This window comes from Myotis yumanensis, unplaced genomic scaffold (assembly GCF_028538775.1).
Source record: "Myotis yumanensis isolate MYYU_CA2020_CCGP unplaced genomic scaffold, mMyoYum1.0.hap1 SCAF_2, whole genome shotgun sequence".
In the NCBI taxonomy this organism is placed as follows: domain Eukaryota; kingdom Metazoa; phylum Chordata; class Mammalia; order Chiroptera; family Vespertilionidae; genus Myotis; species Myotis yumanensis.
The window spans coordinates 28,711,118-28,732,666 of record NW_027223753.1 but is presented as its reverse complement, the minus strand read 5'-3'; the positions used below and the strand labels follow the sequence as shown (position 1 = coordinate 28,732,666).

Below are 21,549 nucleotides of genomic sequence, written 5' to 3'. Positions count from 1 at the left end.
TAAAATTCCCCGCCTTGTAGTTGTTGAGAATTGATGCGTAAGGTATGCAAAGTACTGTTCGTAGCACTTAGGTGTGAGCTGGTCTTATTCTAATTACGCATAAATAGAAGTTGCTTCCAAGAACCTTATGACATTCTCCGAGCACTGTCCATGGTATGTGGTTCCCTGGTTGCTCACTGGGTGGTTCCGAGAGCCGTCCTTCTCCTTCCTGAGGCGCACCGAGCCTCCTTTCTTCTCCTAGTACTGATGCCTCCTTCCACTCGGCCCCGTTCCTGGGCCTCAGGGTGCACCCGCAGCGGAGCACCGGAGCGACCGATCCTCCACACCGCTCCCCGCCTCGCCCCCAACACACACATCTTTTCCTCCGACCTGGGCTCCCACCTCCAGCCATCCGCCCCTTGAGGCACACACTCCTAAGGAGCTGCTCCGCAGCTTCCCCGCCAGTTTGACTGGGAGTGCCTGTCGGCCCTGGTGAGCCTGGGGCTCCCGGGGCCCCGCGGTGCCCCAACCCACGTGTTCCCGGCCTCCGCCGCGAGGCGCCGCCCTCCCGCTAGGCGCAGTATAGACTACATTTCCCAGGGTGCGTAGCGACGGGACCTTGGCTCGGCGGGGGCCTCGAGCGGCGCGCCACTCCGTCGCCTGATCAGGGGCGCGAGGGCTGGCACGAGGACAGGCCCAAAGACCCGGAATGAGTTTCCGCGCAGTTCCGCTGGGCCGAGCCGGGCGGTGCCGGGCCGGCCGGGTCAGGGCAGGCGCGGGGGTGGGTCGGCGCCTGAGTCGGCGGTGCCGGGAACAGGCGCTCGGGGCAGCCCGCGCCTCGCTGAGGTCCCCGCCCCGTCCCGGCCGGGCCGGCTAGCCTGTCAGTCACTGGGGCGGAGGCAGCGGCGGTAGCGGGGCCGGAGCCGGGCGGTGAGAAGAGTGAGGGCCAGGCCCAGCGGAGGGGATCTGCCACCGCCCCTCAGCATTACGGACTCTTCGCCCCAGAGTGTCGATGCTGCACCCCCGCGCTTCGTTGGAACGCCTTCCGTAACCCGCCAAGGGCTCGCTCTCTCCTGTGACCTCCCACCCCAGTGACCTCCTCGTAGGACCCGGGAGCGCACTCCGACGAGGGTGTTGTGGGTACAGGCCATCGACCTTGTGACCTCTCACGGGCTGGGGCTCGGTTTCCCCCACAGGCCTCCCTCCCCTATGACTTCCTCCTCGTAGATTCTGGAAGCAGAGCCGTAACCTACCCCTGGGACCCCCGCCTGAGAACTCCTCCCTGAGGGCTCCCCCTCGGCACCCCGCTCAGTGGATCTCCTCCTAAGACCACCCCTTTTGGTTTCTGGCCAGCCCCCCACCCCCAGTCGAGGTGGGGAGGCCTCGGCAGCCATGCCCACCCTGGGTCCCCTGTCACCACACCACTCCCTGGGCCCTCAAGCCGGGGTCTAGCCAGGGGGCCGGCAGCCAAGGGGCTGGGGCAGGAGACAGGTCCGGGTCCCCCTCCCTGCTGGGGAGGAGCCGAGATGGACCGGCGGGAGGAGCAGCCGGGGGCTGCCGGGGCTGCAGCGGCAGCAGCCGTGGACTTCACCGTGGAGAACGTGGAGAAGGTATGAGGGCCCCGGGGCGGGCACTCCGGTGACAGAGCAGAAGTTCTGGGCACCGACGCGAAGGCCAGAGCCCAGACCTGGGCTGGGTGCCCGCTGGGCTGGTGCCCCCAGGACACCTGGCATTTGCTGTCTCCGGGCAGGCAGGACAGCAGTGTTACAGTGTCGTAAGGGGCTGTATGTGGCTTTCTGCAGCCATGGGTCCTCTGTGGAGAGAGACTCGGGGGTCTTGATGGCTTAGACCTGCAGCCAGGTTGGCTGTTCTCCAGCTCCAGTGCAGTGGGAACCCAGGAACCCAGGAAACCTGTGGCTTAGTCCTCAGGAACCATGCCGATGCTCAGCCGTCCTGGACCCTCTTTGTTGAGCCAGGGGCTCAGAAAATAATCGGGGACTCTGGGTTATGTTTTCAGTCTCTCTTGGAGAAGGGTCCTTCCTTGATTGGACGAAGGCGGGCAGGAGCCTGGCTGGCCCCCTTTGTTTTGCGCTGGGTCCCGGGGGCCTGGTTCTGCTGGCAGCCTCGGGGTTCTTTTCTACCCACCTGCCCTTCGAGCTTCCTGCCAGCACCCTCCCAGACTGCCCAGTCCATCTCTTTTGGACACTGCTTCTCTGGTTCTCTTCTGGGTTCGCCCACAGAGGCCTGGAATGCAGAATGACCTCCTCCACCCCCCAGGATTAATGGGGAGGTAGGGCTGACTTGATGGGGAATGAGGAATAGCTACAGATACTCATTTGTTACTCTTGAGCCCTGTTTGCTGTACCCAATGGTGAGGATGCATCCCCTCGACTTCTGTTCTCTGCCTCCTGGAGCAGCCAAACAGCAACAGTGGCTATAAGTGGCTGTCAGAGGGACAGATAGGGCTAAGCCTACTTGGATGGAGACTGCTGAGGCCGTCAGAGGCCTGGTCTCACTCTTCCACCCCATGGGGCCGGGCAGTGTTGGCATGGTGGTGCACTGTTCCGTGTGCTACCAGGGAGATAAACCTCTATTTTCTTGCTGTGTGAAGTCCCAATGGAATGGGGACCCTGGGGATTCAGCTAGTTGGGAATTCCAGGCTAGGCACTTGCCAGGGCAGCAGGCTAGGACTTCTCTGGACCAGTTCTTTGGATCTTCCAGGCGCTCTATGAGGGCTTTTCTCATCCCCTTCTCCACTTTGTTTCTGCACAAGAGCTGCCTGGCAAAGTCTTAGTCCTTCTCAGATTTCACACTGGCTTTGGTGCCAGCATCTGGAGTGACCTAGGGATGATCCTGGGGGAGCTAAATGGAGCTTTTGGAGTTGATTGGAACAGCTGTGCCTGGGAGGGTCAGGGCCCCTCAGGCTGTTTCATGTTCTTCTCAGGCTTAGCTCCATCCCTGTGGAGCCATTCCTTCCACCTGGGCCTTGCCCTTTACCTCACATGCCTCCCCTTTGATGAGCTCAGCCTCCTCTTTGTGTGTGTGTGTGTGTGTGTGTGTGTGCTGTCCTGTGGAGGTTCACTCTTTGAATCCATAATGTTTTGCTATAAGGAGAAGAGGATATAGTAGAACATCAAGAAAGTCCAGGTTCTCAAAATATCGGCAGGACCCTGGGCCCAGGAAACTGCAGAGCCCCGAGCTCTCCCTTTCTGCTCAGCCCCCCACCCCACCCCAAGTCAGAAAGAGAGAGCGGTATTGCGGGACCAAATCACACCCTGTTTTCTGGGCTCTGGCAGGATCCAGAGTGGCCAGCACCTGCTCAATCCTGTGCTGTCCCGCAGGCGCTGCACCAGCTCTACTATGACCCCAACATTGAGAACAAGAACCTGGCTCAGAAGTGGCTGATGCAGGCCCAGGTCTCCCCACAGGCCTGGCACTTCAGCTGGCAGTTACTACAGCCTGACAAGGTGCCTGAGATCCAGTACTTTGGGGCCAGTGCCCTGCACATCAAGATCTCTCGCTACTGGAGTGACATCCCCACTGACCAGTATGAAAGTCTAAAGGCGCAGCTCTTCACTCAGATCACTCGCTTTGCCAGTGGTTCCAAGATTGTGCTTACTCGGCTGTGTGTGGCGCTGGCCTCGTTAGCTCTCAGCATGATGCCTGACGCTTGGCCATGTGCTGTGGCAGACATGGTACGACTCTTCCAGGCTGAGGACTCACCGGTGGATGGCCAGGGTCGCTGCCTGGCTCTGCTGGAGCTGCTGACAGTGCTGCCTGAGGAATTTCAGACCAGTCGCCTGCCCCAGTATCGCAAAGGCCTGGTGCGGGCCAGCCTGGCCGTGGAGTGTGGGGCTGTCTTCCCATTGCTGGAGCAGCTGCTGCAGCAGCCCAGCTCACCCAGCTGTGTGCGTCAGAAGGTACTCAAGTGCTTTTCCAGCTGGGTGCAGCTGGAGGTGCCATTGCAGGACTGTGAGGCTCTCATTCAGGCCGCCTTCGCTGCTCTGCAGGACTCGGAGCTCTTCGACAGCAGTGTGGAGGCCATTGTCAATGCCATCTCACAGCCTGATGCCCAGAGGTGAGCTGGTCCCCACCTTCCCAGAGTGGGGCAGTCTGCTTGGCCATCCATGCATCCATCCATCCATCTGTTCAGTAAACACTATTTGAGTGCCTACTGCATGCATGGTCCTATGCTGGAGATACAGCAAGGAACCAATCAAGACATAGTTCCTGTCCCATGGTTCAAAGAGGGAGACAGACAGACACTAGACAACTAACCATCCAATGAATTATTCAGTTAAAGTAGTTGACTCTTTTTTTTCTCTCAGCCAAGTTCTGGCTGTTCTGCCCCTGACCGTATTGCAAATCTATTTTTTCCATTTTCACTGCCACCACTCTAGTTCAAGCTGTCATTACCTCTCCCCAGGTTATTGTAGAGCTTTCTCGCTAATCCCCTGGTTTTTACTCTTGTACCCTTCCTTCATTGTCCACCCAGCAGCCAGAGTGATCTTTTGAAAATGAGTATGCAATATTTCCTTTCTGCTCAGAACCCTTCTGTGGCTTCTCACTGCTCATAGGGTAAAGTTCAGGATCCTTAATTTGATTCACAGAGATGCTGCACAATATGACATCTCTAGTCTCACCTCATGCCAATCTCCTTGCTTTCTTCACTCTCACAGTCCTTTTAATTCCTTGAATGTCCCATGCTCCTTCCAGGCTCTGAACCATCACATGTACTTGACACATCACTTCTGTCTCAGCTTAAACTTCACGTCCTTCATGATTTTTAAGACTAAGTTTGGTGTTTTCTATTATTTTATCTCAGAGCTCCCAGTGTTTTTCCTTCTTAGTCCATAACATGGTTTCATTATAAATTAATGTGTGTCTCCCCATTAGTCTCTCAGCTCTGTGAGGAAGGCACTCTGTCATTTTATTTGGTCATATTGTGCCTGCAGCACTTGGTAGCATTCAATATTTTTTGAACAGATGAAAAGTAGGAGCTGCCAAAGTGACAAGGGGTAGAAGAGGTTGGGGGAGTAGGGAATGTTGCAAGCTTCAGAAACAACAGCAGGTGCAAAGACCTGTGTCGGTCATACCATGCACATTCAAGGACTCAGAAGAAAATGAGAGTAGTAAGGTGTTCAGCAAACATTTGTTGAGCACCTCTTTGTGTATTGGGCCCTGTAGTGAGGACTAGGAGCATAAAGATAAATGAGTTGATTTTTGCAAGTCAGGAGCTCATAACCTAGTAGATACATGAATGGGCAAGTATAGTCAACGTGATGAATACTCTTAATGGAGAGAGCAGAGGGGCTGTAAGAACCAAGTCTGTGGGTTGTGAAGGGCTGCCCAGAAAAGGTGACAACTGAGCTATTCTTTGAAGGCTATGTAAGAGTTAGTCAGATGGAGGTGATGGATATGGCGAGGACATTTCAGACAGATGAAGGGTATGATTAGACAGCAGGGTTTAAGGGCCAGTTATAGGAGATCTGGGCCCAGATCATGTAGGACCTTATCAGCCTTAATCTTGTCAGTTTAAGATTTCAGTTTCCATCCTGAAGATGATGTAAAGATATGAAAGGATTTTAAGCAGAGAAAATGGCATGATGAGATTTTTTGGAATAAGGTGAATTGGCTGGGGGAAGACTGGAGGCCTGACACTAACATTTCAGAGATGGGACTTTGGGAACCCCTGGCAGAATTGGAGGGGAAAATAACACTGAACGAGACAGCATAGGGGAGTGGTTAATGGCACTAGCCTTGGCATTTCATCACATCTGAGCTTGAATGCCAGGTGGTCCATCTACTAGATCTGAGACCTTGGGTAAACCTATTTCTTCATTAGTAAAATGTATGTGATCATACTGACCTCACAGAGTTTTAATGATTTAACTAGAATAATGTACACAGGGCCTGTCCCTGGTATTCTGTAAACAATATTTTGTTATGAGGATTAAATAAGAGGAGGTCTGTGAAAGGTCTAGCATGGTTCCTATGTACTCCAGAAACGGCATTTGCTAGTATTTAGTATCATTGTTGCATTGGCAGTTACTATGATGCCTTTCCCCTGGTTTCCCACGTTTTCAACTTAAGGTGGGTAGCAAGTCTCAGGTCAAGGCCTTCCTTGTCAGCCAGAGCTCAAGTGCTGGCTGGGCTCAGACAGTTGGGTCAGGGGAGTTGGCCAGGGCCAGTGCCTGGGTGATGTGGGATGTCCTTGGATACACCCAGGTTTACCCGCCCAGCCAGTCTCTAGGGCTTTGGCAGGTAATTGATGCCTCTTCTTCTCTGAACCAATGAACAAGCAAGAAGCCAGTGAGAAAGCACACAGCCTCCTAAGTGCCTATTGGCTGCAGTTCCCTTTGTTGCTTAGCAACTCTTCCCCTTTTCAGCTCTGCTCCTGGATCTGTAATTGCAGGTCTGGGCTGAGCTCAGTGTGAGTGGCAGCTAAGGAGTCCCAGCAGCCCTGCCCCAGCAGCTCCAGCTAACCAACTGCAGTCAGCCCACTTGAACCCAGACTCAGCCATGGCACTAAAGACATCCTCTCTTAGCTCCCTCCCCAAACTTTAGGGGCTTTGGGTGTGCTTTCCTGTCTACTCACAAGTCTCAGGCACAGGTGCCCAAGGGTAAGAAATCTATGCAAGAGTTTCCCCAGTGGGTGGGCTGCACCCAGCTTGGAGTTCGAGTTTGGACCTTGCTGTATTGTAGTCATAGTTTCTTAGTTTTGGCTTGAGAAAGTCACCTTCAGTGGTTTTGACTTCTGGGTCATCCAGCCACCGCCTTACCCAGGTTTCCTGACATCAGCCCTCCCCTTGACTAAGCTTGTACTTGCCACCCTTTTCCCTCTCCTCCACAACTGCTGCTGCTTGCCTGACTCTCCTTTGAAATGCACCCCCCCCCCCAATATGTTTTTAATTCTGGAAAAGCTTTTCATTGGTGACTTGGGGAGGAGAGAAGGTGAATTAGGCTCTTGGAAGCCCCCATCAGTTAGGACTCGAGATATGGGCTGAGATCAGTATAGATCCTTTGGGGAAATTCAGGTTGGACCCTGAAAGAGATGCAGACCTACAGCAGTATAAGGGCCTTTCTCAGCCTGGAACCTATCTCTAACTTGCTATATGACCTTGAGTAATACTCTGAGTCCTTCTGGGCTATATTGTCCTTGATTTATCTTATTATAAAGCTCAGATAAGAGAAATTAAGAAAATTCATTGAGGACCTATTGTATACAAGAATTTTGGCAGGTGTGAGCAGCTTTGGAGTGCAGTGGGAGTGCTATGGGGGCAGGGCACTACCTCCTGCCCCCATCTCAGCAGCTGGGAACTCGGGGATCTTGGCCTTGGCCCTGCCCCTGCTCTTTGTGCCAGATCTGGCCTGAAGGTGCCCATTGTCTGGTGGTACAGCCTGTGTCAGGGTCATGAGACTGAAGCTATCCCAGCTGTCTCTAGGCAGCGCCCTCTGGGGCTGTCTCTGGTCTGAGATATCCTGGTATGGATGTCTTTTCTCACCAAAATGGGGTGTGGAGAAGACCAACATATTGGACTGGTTGCCTCTGTCCACATTTTACCCCTAAGGTTATTAGGTTACTTACCTAACAACCTACTTGGGGCAAGTCCATGTTGAACTCCTGGGCACGCAGTTTCTCCCTACCTCCTCTCCATAGATTGCTATGGTGACGGCATGATTGACAGCAGAGGAGTCCCAAGCATCTGATTCCCCAATGAGAGTGTCACTCACTTCCTCTGTTTAATCTGGTCTCCACAGAGCAGGCTACTGGGGAGGAGACCAGTGGGAGGGAGCTAGCCTTCTCTCAGTCTCTTTTGTGTACTGTGCTTTCTCTGCCCCTCCTTAGGGGTCATTGTGCTTCTGGGCTCTGACCTGGATGTCTTCTCTCATTCAACACTTTCTTCCTGAGCAGTTCTCATCTACTCCTGTAACTCCAACTACCAGCTCTTCTCTGAGACTCCAACATCTGTGTCTCTTGCCCTAACCTCTCTGTTGAGTTTCATGTTTTTATATCCAACTCTCTGGACACTTCTACCTGCATATCTCATCAGGTACCTCTGATTCAACATGCCTAACACTGAACTTACCGCCCTCAGCCTCCCATTAAATTTGGTACTGTCCCTCTCCACCCACCCCTCCAGGACTATAGTCCTACTGTCCACCTGGTTGTTTAGTCAGTAACCTGAGGGTTTTCCCTGCCTCTTTCCCATCTTCACATCCAATTAATCATCAAGTCCTGTTCATTTTGCCCTAGCTCTCTCTGAGTCCATCATCTGCTTTCCCTTCTTACTGCTACCAGATTACATAGGAGTTAGGGTGTGGTAGGGGGTGAAGTGGAAGGTGGGGATTGATGCTCGTAGGAGCTGTTGCTGCCTTTTAAAGTCTTTACCGTGGTTCCTGTTAACTCTTCTATCTCCCATCCTTCCCAGTCTCCCTGAACAGCATCTGTGTTCGTTTCCTAGACCTACTGTCATAAAGTACCACACACTGGGTAAACAACAGAAATTTACTGTCTCACACTTGTAGAGGCTAGAGGTCTGAAAACAAGGTATCAGCTCCCTCTGAAACCTATAGGAGATTCCTTCCTTGCCTCCTCCTAGCTTCTGGTGGTTTGCTCGCAACCTTTGGTGTTCCTTGGCATGAGCTGTATAACTCCCATCTCTGCCTTTGTTATCACATGTCATTCTCCCTGTAGGCCTCAGTCTTCACATGGATGTCTTCTTATAAGGACACCAGTCATATTAGGAGCCCCCCTACTCTGTGACCTTATCTGCATTGGCCCTATTTCCAAATAGATTACATTCTGAGGTACTAGAGGGTAAGACTTATCCAATCTCCCCCAGAGTCTTAATGCATTCCAGCATCAATTCTAATAGGAAGATACAATTCAACCCATAATACTGACCTTATACTTCCTTTCCAGAGTTTTCCTGGAGGTCTCTGACCTAAGCTTCTTCCCAACATGGGCAGCTACCATATAGGCCCTGATCTCTCTTTTGCTTTGGATTTGATGTGAGGAGGGGGACTTTAATGGAAAACTGGGCGAATGTACCTTTCTTTCAAATCTGGTGAGGGATGGGCAGACAGCTCTGATGCGTCTCCTCCCCTCGTGCCTCCAGGTATGTGAACACACTCCTGAAACTCATCCCACTGGTGCTGGGACTGCAGGAACAACTGCGACAGGCAGTACAGAATGGGGACATGGAGACCTCCCATGGCATCTGTCGCATTGCTGTGGCCCTTGGCGAGAACCACTCTCGGTGAGGAGTGGAGCAGCTGGGGGTGGGATAGCAGGGCACTGTAAGGAGGGGAGGTTATGGCGCCTTCTTGAGTGACCTTCTATATCTCCTTCCTCCAAGGGCCTTGCTTGACCAAGTGGAGCACTGGCAGAGCTTCCTGGCCCTTGTCAACATGATCATGTTCTGCACGGGTATCCCTGGCCACTATCCTGTCAATGAGACCACCAGCTCCCTGACACTCACCTTCTGGTATACACTGCAGGTGTGTCTATGTGACCTCCAGTAGGAGGGGGCCATGATGGAAGAAGGTGGCTAATGGGCTTCTGTGGCTGCTGGTGAGGTGGCTAATACTCTTCCCTGGCTCTCAGGATGACATTCTGTCCTTTGAGGCAGAGAAGCAGGCTGTGTACCAGCAAGTGTACAGGCCAGTCTACTTCCAGCTGGTGGATGTGCTTCTGCACAAGGCCCAGTTCCCTTCTGATGAGGAATATGGATTCTGGTCCTCAGATGAGAAGGAGCAGTTCCGAATTTACAGGTGATGGTAGCAGGTCAATCCTAGCTCTAAGTGGAGTCCTGAAATAATGAAGGCAATGAGGGGAGGGGCCCAAGCACAGGCTTCCTGAATCCTGGGGCTCCTTTCTCTATTTTCTAGGTACTTTTACATGGTTGTGAGGTTACCAGGGTGGGTTCCTGGGCTTGGGGGCAAGATCCAGGCTGTGTACAAGGTCTTCATCTGCTTCTCAGGGTGGACATCTCAGACACGCTCATGTATGTTTATGAAATGCTGGGGGCCGAGCTGCTCAGCAACCTCTATGACAAGCTGGGCCGTCTGCTCACCAGCTCAGAGGAGCCCTACTCCTGGCAGGTACCCCTCAAGCCTGATTCCCTCAGCCCTCCCAGATCTGTCACACCCTGCTCTTCGGCCAAGCCAGTGGCACCCTCTTTCCCCAGCACACAGAAGCCCTGCTCTATGGCTTCCAATCCATCGCAGAGACCATTGATGTCAACTATTCTGATGTGGTGCCTGGGCTCATTGGCCTCATCCCACGGATCAGCATCAGCAACGTGCAGCTGGCGGATACCGTCATGTTCACCATTGGTGAGACCTGGTACACACCCATGAGCACATTTTAGAGCCATAGGCACCCATCCCCTGCTACAGCCAGCCTCCTGGGTCCCATCCAAAATGAGAGAGACACATGGCCACACACACAGTTGGTGTTGCAGCCAACTAACTGTCCTGGCACATCTAAGGGTCCTTCCTAGTGAGTGTACTGAGCTGCAATTCAGTGAGGCTAGGCCTGCTTCTCAGCTTTAAGGATCATGTTTGATCATGTGCATGCATATTTGCCCATTCAGTCCTCTGAATGAACAGTGCTCTGTACTGGGGCTGCAACTTGACCCTGTCCGGCAGCTCTGCCTGCCTCACAGGGACATGGTCTGCCTCAACTATCCTCTCCTCTCTCTCTCCCTTCTTCCTCCAGGAGCTCTGTCTGAATGGCTGGCTGACCACCCCGTCATGATCAACAGCGTTCTTCCCCTTGTACTGCACGCCCTAGGCAATCCTGAGCTCTCTGTCTCTTCTGTGTCCACCCTCAAAAAGATCTGCCGAGAATGCAAGTATGACCTGCCACCCTATGCTGCCAACATCGTGGCCGTCTCCCAGGTATGCAGGGGCCCTGGGAGGAACTGGGCCTCAGGCACACTCTGCACTGCTCTGATACAGTATTTCTTCTTTTTATCCCTAGGATGTACTAATGAAACAGATCCACAAGGTGAGCTCAAAAGTTTCTATGGGGCTCCCTGGGGATATTGCAGGAACCCACAGAAACCCTGTCTTCTGCCTTGTTCTTTACTTCTGTTCTTGGAAGCTTTCCAGTTGGTTCATTCTCCCATCCACAGCCAGATGTGTCCAGGACTGACCCTCCATGTTCTGTCCCACAGACAAGTCAGTGCATGTGGCTGATGCAGGCATTGGGCTTCCTGCTGTCAGCCCTGCAGGTGGAGGAGATCCTTAAGAACTTGCACTCGCTCATCTCGCCCTATATCCAGCAGCTGGAGAAGCTGGCAGAGGAGATAGTGAGTGAGAGCTGGTGTGTGTGTGTGTGTGTGTGTGTGTGTGTGTGTGTGTGTGTGTCCAAGGAGGAGCAGGGGTGGGATTCTGGGGCTACCCTTTGTGTGGACTATGCTGCTGAGGGATAGGGTTGGAGCTGGCAGTCAGGGCTGGGGCCAGGGGGCCAAGCTGGGACTGGAAGATCCAGAACTTGGTTCTCTTCTCCCCATAGCCTAATCCCTCCAACAAGCTGGCCATTGTCCACATCTTGGGGCTTCTCTCCAACCTCTTCACCACGCTGGATGTCAGTCATCATGAGGATGATCATGAAGGCTCTGAGCTCCGGAAGCTGCCAGTGCCACAGGGACCCAACCCCGTGGGTGATGTTGTCATTGCCATTGCCCCCACCTCCCAACCCTGTGGGAATGTCATTGTCACCTCCAATTCTATGGGTAATATTGTCATTGTCCCCTGTGGCATGATGCATTTGGTCCTGTGAACCATCTTATTGCCTCCCACTCTCTGGGGCGTGATGTCATTATCTCACCCTGTGGGTGGTGTCTTTGTCCCCAGCCCAACTAGGATGATGTCATTGTGGTTCCCCCACCCCATAAGGGACACTGACATTATCTTTCAACCCCTAAGTGATGTAATTATGGGCCCCTGTTTAACCCCTAATTCCAGGGCCTTTCTACTTCAGCATTCACTGTTCCCTGTGGGCACCAAGGATGCTTACGATACATGCTCTGCATGTAATAGTTTTACCTTCGAGTTGCTCCCAATCTAGAGGAAATACATGTAAACAGATTGTCACAAAGCGGTGTAATAAATGCTGTGGTAAGCTCGGGCAGGCACAGGGTGTTGGGTGACCACTATAAGCTATTTGATCTGGGGCAAGCCTAGCTTCCCACTCAAAACTGTGAACATCAGAATATTGGCTTGCTCATTTCATAGAACTGTTGGGTAGCAGATGTGGTCTTGAGCGAAAGTACTCTGCATACTGTGAAGTTTTGTACAAATGTGAGGGACTGCTTTGATCATTGTTCCCAGTACCCCCTTTAGAGTGTCTCCTGAAAAGAAGGGAGCCACAGTGTCCTGGCCCCTCTGCTCAACTCCCCACCCTAGTTTCAGTTACCCTTTGGCTCCAGACTAAATCTCTGCCACAGAGCCCCTTCGATGGTAGTCATCATCCTGCCTTCCCTCACCTCCCAGGACCTCATTCTGCTCTCTGCTCCTGCATAAGCTGCCCATATTATGCATCCCTTGGGCTGTCTACTCTAAGCCTATCTGGGGCAAGCCTGTAGGCTTTTGGCACTAAGAGTTTTACTGAGCAGAAATAGAGAGGAAGTTGCAAAGTTTTAGTAATCTTTTTTTCCTCTTTCCTCTTATTTTTTTATTTGTCCCATCACCATTTATCCCCTGTATACCTTCCTCACCTCCACCCAAACGATAACCCTTACAATTTAGTAATCTTATGAAGCACTCATAATATCCCTGCTTTGCAATTTGAGGCTTCTTCTAAGAGGATCCCTAGAACTCAAATATCCTCTTTCATTCATAGCGCATTGAGCAAACACTCCTTCTGCCAGGGTCCCATGCATTGAGTCTTCAATACGCAGTCTGGGGTAATAGGTTTGAATTTGAACTCCTGGCCTTCTTCCTACTACCAGGTCCTTCTCCAGTGGGTGACAGGGGTTGTGGGGGCATCTTCTTCCTGTGTCTGCAGGTGGTAGTGGTGCTGCAGCAGGTCTTCCAGCTTATCCAGAAGGTGCTGAGCAAATGGCTGAATGATGCCCAGGTGGTGGAGGTGAGCCCCAACCCTTGCTCTCTGCCCCATGGTGACTTTTCTCAGAGGTGGAGCAGGAGGAAGGTATTGCTGCCCCACTTAAGCTTGCGATGGTCTTGAAATAAAGGAGGCAAATCCTTTTCCATAGATACAAGGAATCCTCTGGGAAGGCATTCAGAACTTCCCAGTATCACAAGAAATGCTCAACCAAAGGACTATGATGTGGCTGAGTGACAGTCAGGGATCCACTTTCGCATCAGAGACCTGCCTCTGGTCTCTTTTTAATTCAGGATTTTGTTGCTGTTGCTGCTCCCTGAGAGGAAATAGTGGAGATGTGAGTAGGAAGAGTTACAAAGTTCCATCTGTGCCCCTCTGAAAAGGGCCTTTTTGCCTCCTGCCTTTCAGGGTGAGGGTGAGACTTCCTTACCTTCCTTGGTTCGCAGAGCCAGGCAAGGCTCATAGGTAAGGGTCCCTTCTAGGCCTCCTCTGTGCCAGGCCTCCATTCTGTTCCAGCCTATTGTGACTTGCTGACCAGGGCCCCTTTTCTTTTTCTTTTTTTTTCAATTGAAATATATATGGCATATAACAATGTGTAAATTTAAGGTCTACAACATATTAATTTGATACATTTCTATATTGTAAGATGATAAAATTGCCATTATAGCCATAATTAGCTCCTCTATCGTGTCACATGATTAGCATTTCTTTTTAGTAGTTAGAATAATTAAGATCTAGTGTCTTAGCAAATTTGATGATTATAATACAATATTTTTTTCTCTTTCATGGGCCCCTTTGCTTCCTCCCAAGGCGGTGTGCGCTATTTTCGAGAAGTCTGTTAAGACGCTATTGGATGACTTTGCCCCCATGGTGCCACAGCTGTGTGAGATGCTGGGTCGGATGTACAGCACCATCCCCCAGGCCTCTGCTCTTGACCTCACTCGACAGGTGGGCCTTCTGATTAGGACAACAGTCTTCTGGATTTCATCCTAATTAGAGATCTGTCTGACCAGGATGGGGTAGGTGGGTGGAGTGGGTTGACGGTTGCCCTACCAGAGGTCCTCACCTGCATTCCAGCGATGCTGGCCTATCCTGGTGATGCAGGGCCTCAGCTGACCAGCATTCCTTGCTTTGTTGTAGCTGGTCCACATCTTTGCCCACGAACCTGCCCACTTTCCCCCAATCGAGGCCCTCTTCCTGCTCGTCACCTCCGTCACACTCACTCTCTTCCAGCAAGGTAGGTCCTGACCAGGGTCTCTGCTGCCGCCGCCACTGCCACTGCCTCTGCTTCCCTGACTGGGGAGCCAAAGCTGCCCACTATGTTCTCCTCTGTCCCCTGAGTTGCACATGGGACTTGATGGGAAACTTATGGGATCGAGCACAGCATAATTGTCAACCTTGCAAATAGTTGACACCTTAGATTGAAGTGGATAAGAGAATGAATGATGTCTTCTACTGGCCTGCTGGGCTAGGGGCCAGTCTGGATGATGGGAAAGATGGGGCCAGAAGCTCTGAGGAGCTTGGGTACCAGGCTGGCTCCTTTTCTTTGGGATATAATGAAAAGTAGAAAGAGCATGGGCTTTGAAATCAGGCACACCTAGATTCTAAGTTCATCACCACCAACTAGTTGTGTGACCTTGGGCAAGTCACTTACCTTTGTAGAGCCTTTGTTTCCATATCTGTGAAATGGAGATTTCTTATATTTGATAGGATTATTGTGGGCATTAAGTAGCATCTTTTGGGCCTTTGGCTTGGGGCTTTTACACACAAAGTTTATTCCCTTCCAGGCCAAAAGCCTATGGCTGTGGTCCCACCCCCTGTCCCCATTCACTGGCCCTTAGCCTGAGAGAATTGGCAAAAGGGAGCTCCAAGCTTCCCCTGCTGTCTAACCAGGCTTCTAACTTGGAAATGAAACTCACTGCTCTCCACCAGCCTCATGAATCGTGCCTGGACTCGTGGTTGCAGGATTGAGGCTCACCAAGGGTCTCAGCTGGAGCCAGAGTGCTCTCTGCTTGTGTCCTTGGTGTCTGGTCACATGACACTGGCCTCTGCTGTGGTGGGCTCTGGGTAGGTCCAAAGTGTGGAGAAAGCTGAGCCAGAAGGCCAGATGTGGGTATCCTCAACTCTACTTTCACTCCTCCTAACTAGTTGGAGACAAGTCTTGGTGGTCCTGCCTCCTGATTATCCCACAGTCTGTCCCCTGCTCCCCACCCTCCATGTCCAAAGTCTCGGTATAGGGTGTCTGGATTACCTCAACAATTTTTTTTTTAATATATTTTATTGATTTTTTACAGAGAGGAAGGGAGAGAGAGAGTTGGAAACATCGATGAGAGAGAAACATCGATCAGCTGCCTCCTGCACATCCCCCACCGGGGATGTACCCGCAACCCAGGTACATGCCCTTGACCGGAATCAAACCTGGGACCCTTCAATCCGCAAGCCGACGCTCTATCCACTGAGCCAAACCGGTTTCGGCACCTCAACAATTTTCTGACTGGTTTTTCTGGCATCTGCCCTTCTCTCCAATCCATTCTGCACCCTGCAGCTGTAATGTTCTTTATAAAACACAAATCTGAGCATTTTCCCTCCCTGGCTTAAAACCCTTTCATTGCTTCCCATTGCCCTCATCCCATTCCTACCCACATGGTGTAGCACCTGCATACCTCTCGCCGTCCTCTCCTGCCATTGTCCCCATGACTCCAGCTCTCCAGCCACACTGACTCTTCCCTTGTCATGTCCCATTTGATCCCTGTGCCTTGCTCCCTTTCGGGAGTATCCTAAGCCCTTTACTGGGTGAGCTCTCGTTCTTTCACACCTTACCCATGGATCATTCCTCAGAAGCTTCTCTGAATCTAACTTCCTGCTGAAACTGCATCATGTACACACTGTTGACACAGTGCCAATTACACTCAATAATCAACCTTCACGTCTGTCACTCTCCCTCTCCCTAAACTAAGCCCCTGAAGGACAAGGCTAGGTCTCTTCTCTCTGCATCCCCAGTGTCCAGAATGAGGCCAGCATGGAGCAGGTACCAGACACTGTTAAAGAAAGGAGGGTGAGGGCTCCCTGACTTCAGAATCTTTCTCCTTCACTGTCTGGCCCACGCCAGCAGGGCGACTGTTGAATATCAAACCTATTGTCTGCAGTGTGACCCATGCCTGGGGCACATCAGGCCTCACTTTCCAGGACTTGAGTAACTCGGGGTTCAGATGTGAAAGGGGCGGGCTTTATCAGTGGCCTGGAGAAGGAAACAAGGAAGAGATTATTATCTGCTTTACAGTGGGGAAACCAGGTGTTGGTGGCTTGCGCAAGATCACACAGCTCCTTAGTGGTGTCTCAGGCAGGTGTTCCTGCCGTGTCTGCAACTGAGAGTGGAGTGGCCCGGGCAGGAGCTCCAGGCGCATGCCGTGTCCTTGCCACAGTTATCAGAACTGGAGGCAGAATAGTGTCCAGCATCCTATTTGTTGGGCTTGTTGGTTGTCTTGCTGGACAGGATGGTCCCCTCACCTGTATGCTGTCCCAGTTTTGCCCTCCCTTCCTCGGGCTCTGCCCTCCACTGCACCATGGGGCGACACATTAACTGTGGGCTGGTGGTGGGAGCTAGTCCTCAGCCCTGAGCCTGGCTCTGCTGAGTCCTTGTCCATGTGGAGGGGCTTTGCTGGGTGGGACTTCCATGTTTGGCCTCAAGAGGCAGTCTCCTTCCCTGGGCCCTGCCAATGGGTTGCCTGGCCATCCCCACTGCATATTGGGCACTGCCCTCCTCAAGAAGGAGCCCTCTGGTTTAAGTGGACCCAGTAGGTTCCCTTTCTTGGCCAGACCAAGAGCACTAAGGCCATCAAAGTGAGGGAGCACCCGCTCAGGTTCTGTTCCCTGGCCATTTCAGGGCCTTCAGCCCGCCTCCAAAGGAGGTACCAAGAACCAACCAGCTCTGCCCTCCTGTCGGATGGCTAGTGATGGGGAAGCAGCTTAGGGCCACCCCAAACTGCCAGAGGCCGAAGCAAGAATTCAGGGGCTGTTTCTTCAGCTCTGTGGAGTCCAGCATTGCTCCAGTACCACAGGACAACTTGGGGGACTGACCTAGAGGAGCGGGGAGTAGGTGGAAGGCCCCTTGGGAGGGAACTGGGGCAGGCCCGTCCTTCACTTTGCCGTCTCTTTCTGTTGGGCTTCTCCCAGTTCATGGTTTTTGTATGTTTTGTTTCTTTATCTTGCTTCCTGCTGCTCATGTGCCCCCACGCTGTCTCCCTGCAGGCTCTCAGTCCCACATAACTATATGAGGTTGAGTTGCTGTTTGTATAATTTTTTCTTAAGTTCCATCTTTATTATATTTTAGGGCCCAGGGATCATCCTGATATTGTTGATTCATTTATGCAACTCCTGGCACAGGTGTGTTTTAGTTTTATTCATTCACGTTCTGTTCTCTCTCTTTCTCTTTCTCTTATGTTGAAATTCAATTTAAGCCTATTTTTAGCTTTCTGTTGACAAATTTTTTTTCTGTTCAGTTGAATAGAGTTTCTTCATCTGTTTCCGTGGAAGTTGACAACCCAACATCCTCCTTTAGTGCCCCTTTGCCTCAGCTAGCTCAGTCTTCTACAAAGACCAGGGAGAGGCTGACCCCGAAGGGAGGCAGTGGGCTGGCCTGGTGGGGTCGGGAGGGGAGGGGGTGGTCACTGTGCCCAGCAGCTCCTGTGCAGCTGGGGTGCCCAAGAAGTTCAGGGGTAAAACTGAAGTTCAAGGGCCTGGGGTTCATTGTCCCCGTGCTCCTGCCGGGAACTGCCTGCCTCAGTGCCTCCAGCCTACTCTTGAGAGGTAGGCTCCGAAGGGAGGGGCTGAGATGAATGTGCTTCCGTGGAGCCCAGAGCCCAGAGCCGGGCTGCTGGACAGGTTGTGCTGCTTCTGGGAGGCGGGGTGCTGGCTCCACTGTGAGACTGTGTTAGGTTGTATGTGTGTATAAGTGTGTCAGAGCTTTGTATGTTTTGAGTTTGGTTTGGTGAGCACAGAAGTCATGTAACTGCTGTAAGTAGTATGAGTATTATGTTGGATTTGTAGTTGACATGTGGATATGTGTGTTGGTGTGTGTTTTATGTTGATGTGTGTTAGGCATTGATGGATTTTGAATGTTGATATGTGTTGGAGGCATGTGCATGTTGGGCTGTGGGAATGTGTATTATGGAGGATAGGTATATATATTGTGGTATTGGTAGGTCTGTATCAGGATATGTGTGTTTTGGAAAAGATATGTGTTGACCTGTGGGAATGTGAGGTTAGCATATGGGAGTTCTGTGTGTTAGGGGGCTTCTGCAGGTTGGGGGGGTCCTGTGGGTAAAGGTAAATAATGTGGGGGTTTTTATTAATCATTCCACAAATATTTATCGTGTAATACATGCTTGATACTCTGCTAGGTGCTGAGGTTATAATGGTGCACAAAGCGGCACGGTTCTTACTGTTTTGTAACTTATAGTTTGTTTGGGGGGCAGGGTAAAAGTGTGGGGAATAGGGAGTGTTCTGGGCCTGGATGGATAGGTGTGTGGGTGTCTGTGAGGGTGTATCTTTGTGGGTGAGGGTGCTTGAGTCTGTATTTGTGGATGGATGTGTTGAGAGAGTACACGTGCTGGAAGATTGGTAGATTGAGGGTGTGGGTGTGGAGCTGGTTTGGAGATGTGGCGGTTTGAGTGTGTGAATATGTAGTGAGGGTGCATTGCAAATGTGGGAGAGTGTGTGTGTGTGTGTGTGTAAGGGAAGTGTGTTTGAGGGTGAGTAGGGTGTTTCCATGAGGGTGCGTGTGAGTGAATATGGCAGACTGGAAGGTATGTGAGGGGCTGGAGAGTTAGGGGACTGTGTGTTATGCCTTGGGAGGCTGCTGGGGGACAGCAGCATTTGATGACTGCTGGAGCTGTGCAGAGCATCTCCTGTGACCTGGGATGTGCCAGTCATGTCCTGGTACCACTTGGGGCAGGCTCTCTGCCCCCTGTACTCCATCCATTCCCCCACATGGCAACACGGCTCCTGGGCTGGGTATGGCTGTGATGGCCCTGGACACAGGGTATCCTGGGTGAAAGGTAGGGCCATGGCTCCAAGGCTCCTACCCTATTTTTCCTCTTTCTGATCTAAAGGGTGTCTGGGGAGTGACAGGACATGGGAGGAGGCTGTTGGACTGTGTTCCACATCCAGTTGCCATCTCTTCTTCCTGCTTCTCTGTTAATAAATACAGGGGGCCTAAACTGCCTCTGTGAATCAAGAGAAATCCCTGCTGGTACTTGAGCCTGCAGGAATCTGGCCCTGATGGAGGGGAGAGGGGAAGGTGTTTGCTCAGGGAGTAACTTGGGACCCAAGCTATCTGCCTTACGACCCCCAACCTCTCTCATATACACTGTGCATTCATGTACACATACATGTACACAGCATTCCTTGGCTGCTCCTCTCCTGGCCTTTGGAACTCTGGGATGGCCTGTGTCCCCAGAGATGGCTGGGTAGTTGGTTTTGACAGCATCTACCTGTGGTGCGTGAAGTTGGGCCCTGGGGTGGCAGGTGAGTGGGGGGGTGGTCTTTGCAACTGGCTGGGGCTGGGCTTACCAGCTCCACCTCCTGCAGGCTCTGAAGCGGAAGCCAGATTTGTTCCTGTGTGAACGGTTGGATGTCAAAGCTGTGTTCCAGTGTGGTAAGTGGGGCAGTTGGACAAGTGGGCCTGGGGCCCCCTTGGGAGGATCCTCAGGCTCTATCTGATCTGCTTCTGCCTCTCCCACAGCTGTGCTGGCCCTCAAGTTCCCTGAGGCACCTACTGTCAAGGCCTCCTGTGGCTTCTTTGTGAGTCCCATGCTGCCTCTGACCCCCCACCACCCCTGGGACCCCAGAGGGTAGGGGTGTGGTATACTGAAGGAGCTGGGCTGACAGGCCTCTTTATCCTCTGCAGACAGAGCTACTACCACGATGTGGGGAAGTAGAACCCGTGGGAAAGGTAGTACAGGAGGATGGCCGTATGCTGCTCATAGCAGTGCTGGAGGTGAGATGGAGCAGGGGGGCGCTTGATGTGGGTACGGTAGCCCTTGCTTCTGTGGCAGCTGCCCTTTTGGGAATCTTGAGCCTTTGGTTTTCTAAACTCTCTGATTCTGTTTCTTCCTCATTTAAATGTCTGAAAGTTGTCAGAGTTGGCTCTCAAAAAGCAGCACTCACTTGTCATATGCAGTTGGGCAGAGGAACTGTCTGGGTGGGGCGGGGGGGGGGGGCGCGGCGTGGCTCAGCCCTCTCTGCAGAAAGGACAGACCCTGGTGTACTGAGAACCTGTCTTCCTCAGGCCATTGGGGGCCAAGCCTCCCGCAGCCTCATGGACTGCTTTGCCGACATCCTATTTGCTCTGAACAAACACTGCTTCAGCCTCCTGAGCATGTGGATCAAGGAGGCACTGCAGCCACCTGGTTTTCCCTCTGCCCGCCTCAGCCCTGAACAGAAGGACACCTTCAGCCAGCAGATCCTTCGGTGAGCAGAGCTGGTGGGGCCTGGGCTCAGGTCTGAAAGAGAAGATGAAGTAGTGGTGGATGGTGCTAACCTGGTCTCCCTTCTCTCCTTCAGCGAGCGAGTGAACAAGAGGCGGGTAAAGGAGATGGTGAAGGAGTTCACACTGTTGTGCAGGGGACTACATGGCACAGATTACACAGCCGACTACTGAGGGGCGTTCCCGTCCCACCCACTCCTCACTCCTCCCTATCCCCAAAGAGTAAACCTGGACCCTCACTGCACCATTGTCTCTGCTTCCTTTCTACTGCCACCGCCACCTAACTGGATGACCCAGAAGGCCTGGGATAAGGATGGGAGGATGCTTGGACCCAGGCCCTGATAAGGCATGGTAGAGCCATCCTTAGCTCCTAGGGTGGAAGAGATACTGCCAGAGCCACTCAGAATGTTGCCATTGCTCTTGGGGTGGGATGGGGATTGCAGTAGTATCAGCACCCTCTCCCCTTTGAATTAATTCCATGTTCATGAATGCATACATTTATTTAATCAACAGTGTTGAGTAGAGTCCCTAGTTCTGCCTTGTTCTGTCTAAACAAAGGCTGATCTAGTCCATACTTACCATGCTAAGCTGGGAGAATGGGACCATGAAGGCTGCATGAAGGAAGTTTTATTTTATTTTTAAGTGTTTTTATTGATTTTTAGAGAGAGAGGAAAGGAGAGGGAGAGAGAGAAACATCAATAAGAGAGAAACATCATCATTGATCAGCTGCCTCCTGCATACCTCCTGGGGATCAAGCCCTCAACCTGGGCATGTGCCCTGACCAGGAATTGAACCGTAACCTCTTGTTTCATGGGTCAATGCTCAACCACTGAGCCATGCCTGCTGGGCTATTTCTTTAAAACAATTTTTTTTAAATTGATTTCAGAAAGGAAGGGAGAGGGAGAGAGAGATAGAAACATCAGTGATCAGAGAGAATCATTGATCAGCTGCCTCCTGCATGCCCCCCCCTGGGAATTAAGCCTGCAACCCAGGCATGTGCCCTGAC

At 52.0% G+C, this 21,549-nt stretch overlaps 1 protein-coding gene across 1 annotated transcript; it reads left to right on the top strand.

The window, feature by feature from the left end:
* The first annotated feature begins 856 nt into the window (after window positions 1-856).
* Window positions 857-20,787, top strand: IPO13 (importin 13). Its single transcript, XM_070404940.1, has 20 exons — window positions 857-1,589; window positions 3,321-4,057; window positions 9,102-9,242; window positions 9,342-9,483; window positions 9,590-9,756; window positions 9,966-10,086; window positions 10,173-10,320; window positions 10,706-10,887; window positions 10,970-10,996; window positions 11,166-11,300; window positions 11,507-11,650; window positions 13,001-13,081; window positions 13,868-14,005; window positions 14,198-14,294; window positions 17,388-17,440; window positions 19,646-19,712; window positions 19,800-19,858; window positions 19,965-20,054; window positions 20,346-20,527; window positions 20,621-20,787. Exons 1-20 carry the CDS (start codon window positions 1,506-1,508, stop codon window positions 20,715-20,717), a joined length of 2,892 nt encoding a protein of 963 aa, XP_070261041.1. The 5' UTR covers window positions 857-1,505; the 3' UTR covers window positions 20,718-20,787.
* Window positions 20,788-21,549: the final 762 nt, after the last annotated feature.

What these genes read in the sequence shown, in the direction of transcription:
- IPO13 (XM_070404940.1), top strand. Translation starts at nt 1,506, where the DNA reads ATGGACCGGCGGGAGGAGCAGCCGGGGGCTGCCGGGGCTGCAGCGGCA. An exon ending in CCGTGGAGAACGTGGAGAAG is followed by an intron (nt 1,590 to 3,320) that starts GTATGAGGGCCC and finishes GCTGTCCCGCAG; the next exon opens with GCGCTGCACCAGCTCTACTA. An exon ending in ACTCACTCTCTTCCAGCAAG is followed by an intron (nt 14,295 to 17,387) that starts GTAGGTCCTGAC and finishes ATTATATTTTAG; the next exon opens with GGCCCAGGGATCATCCTGAT.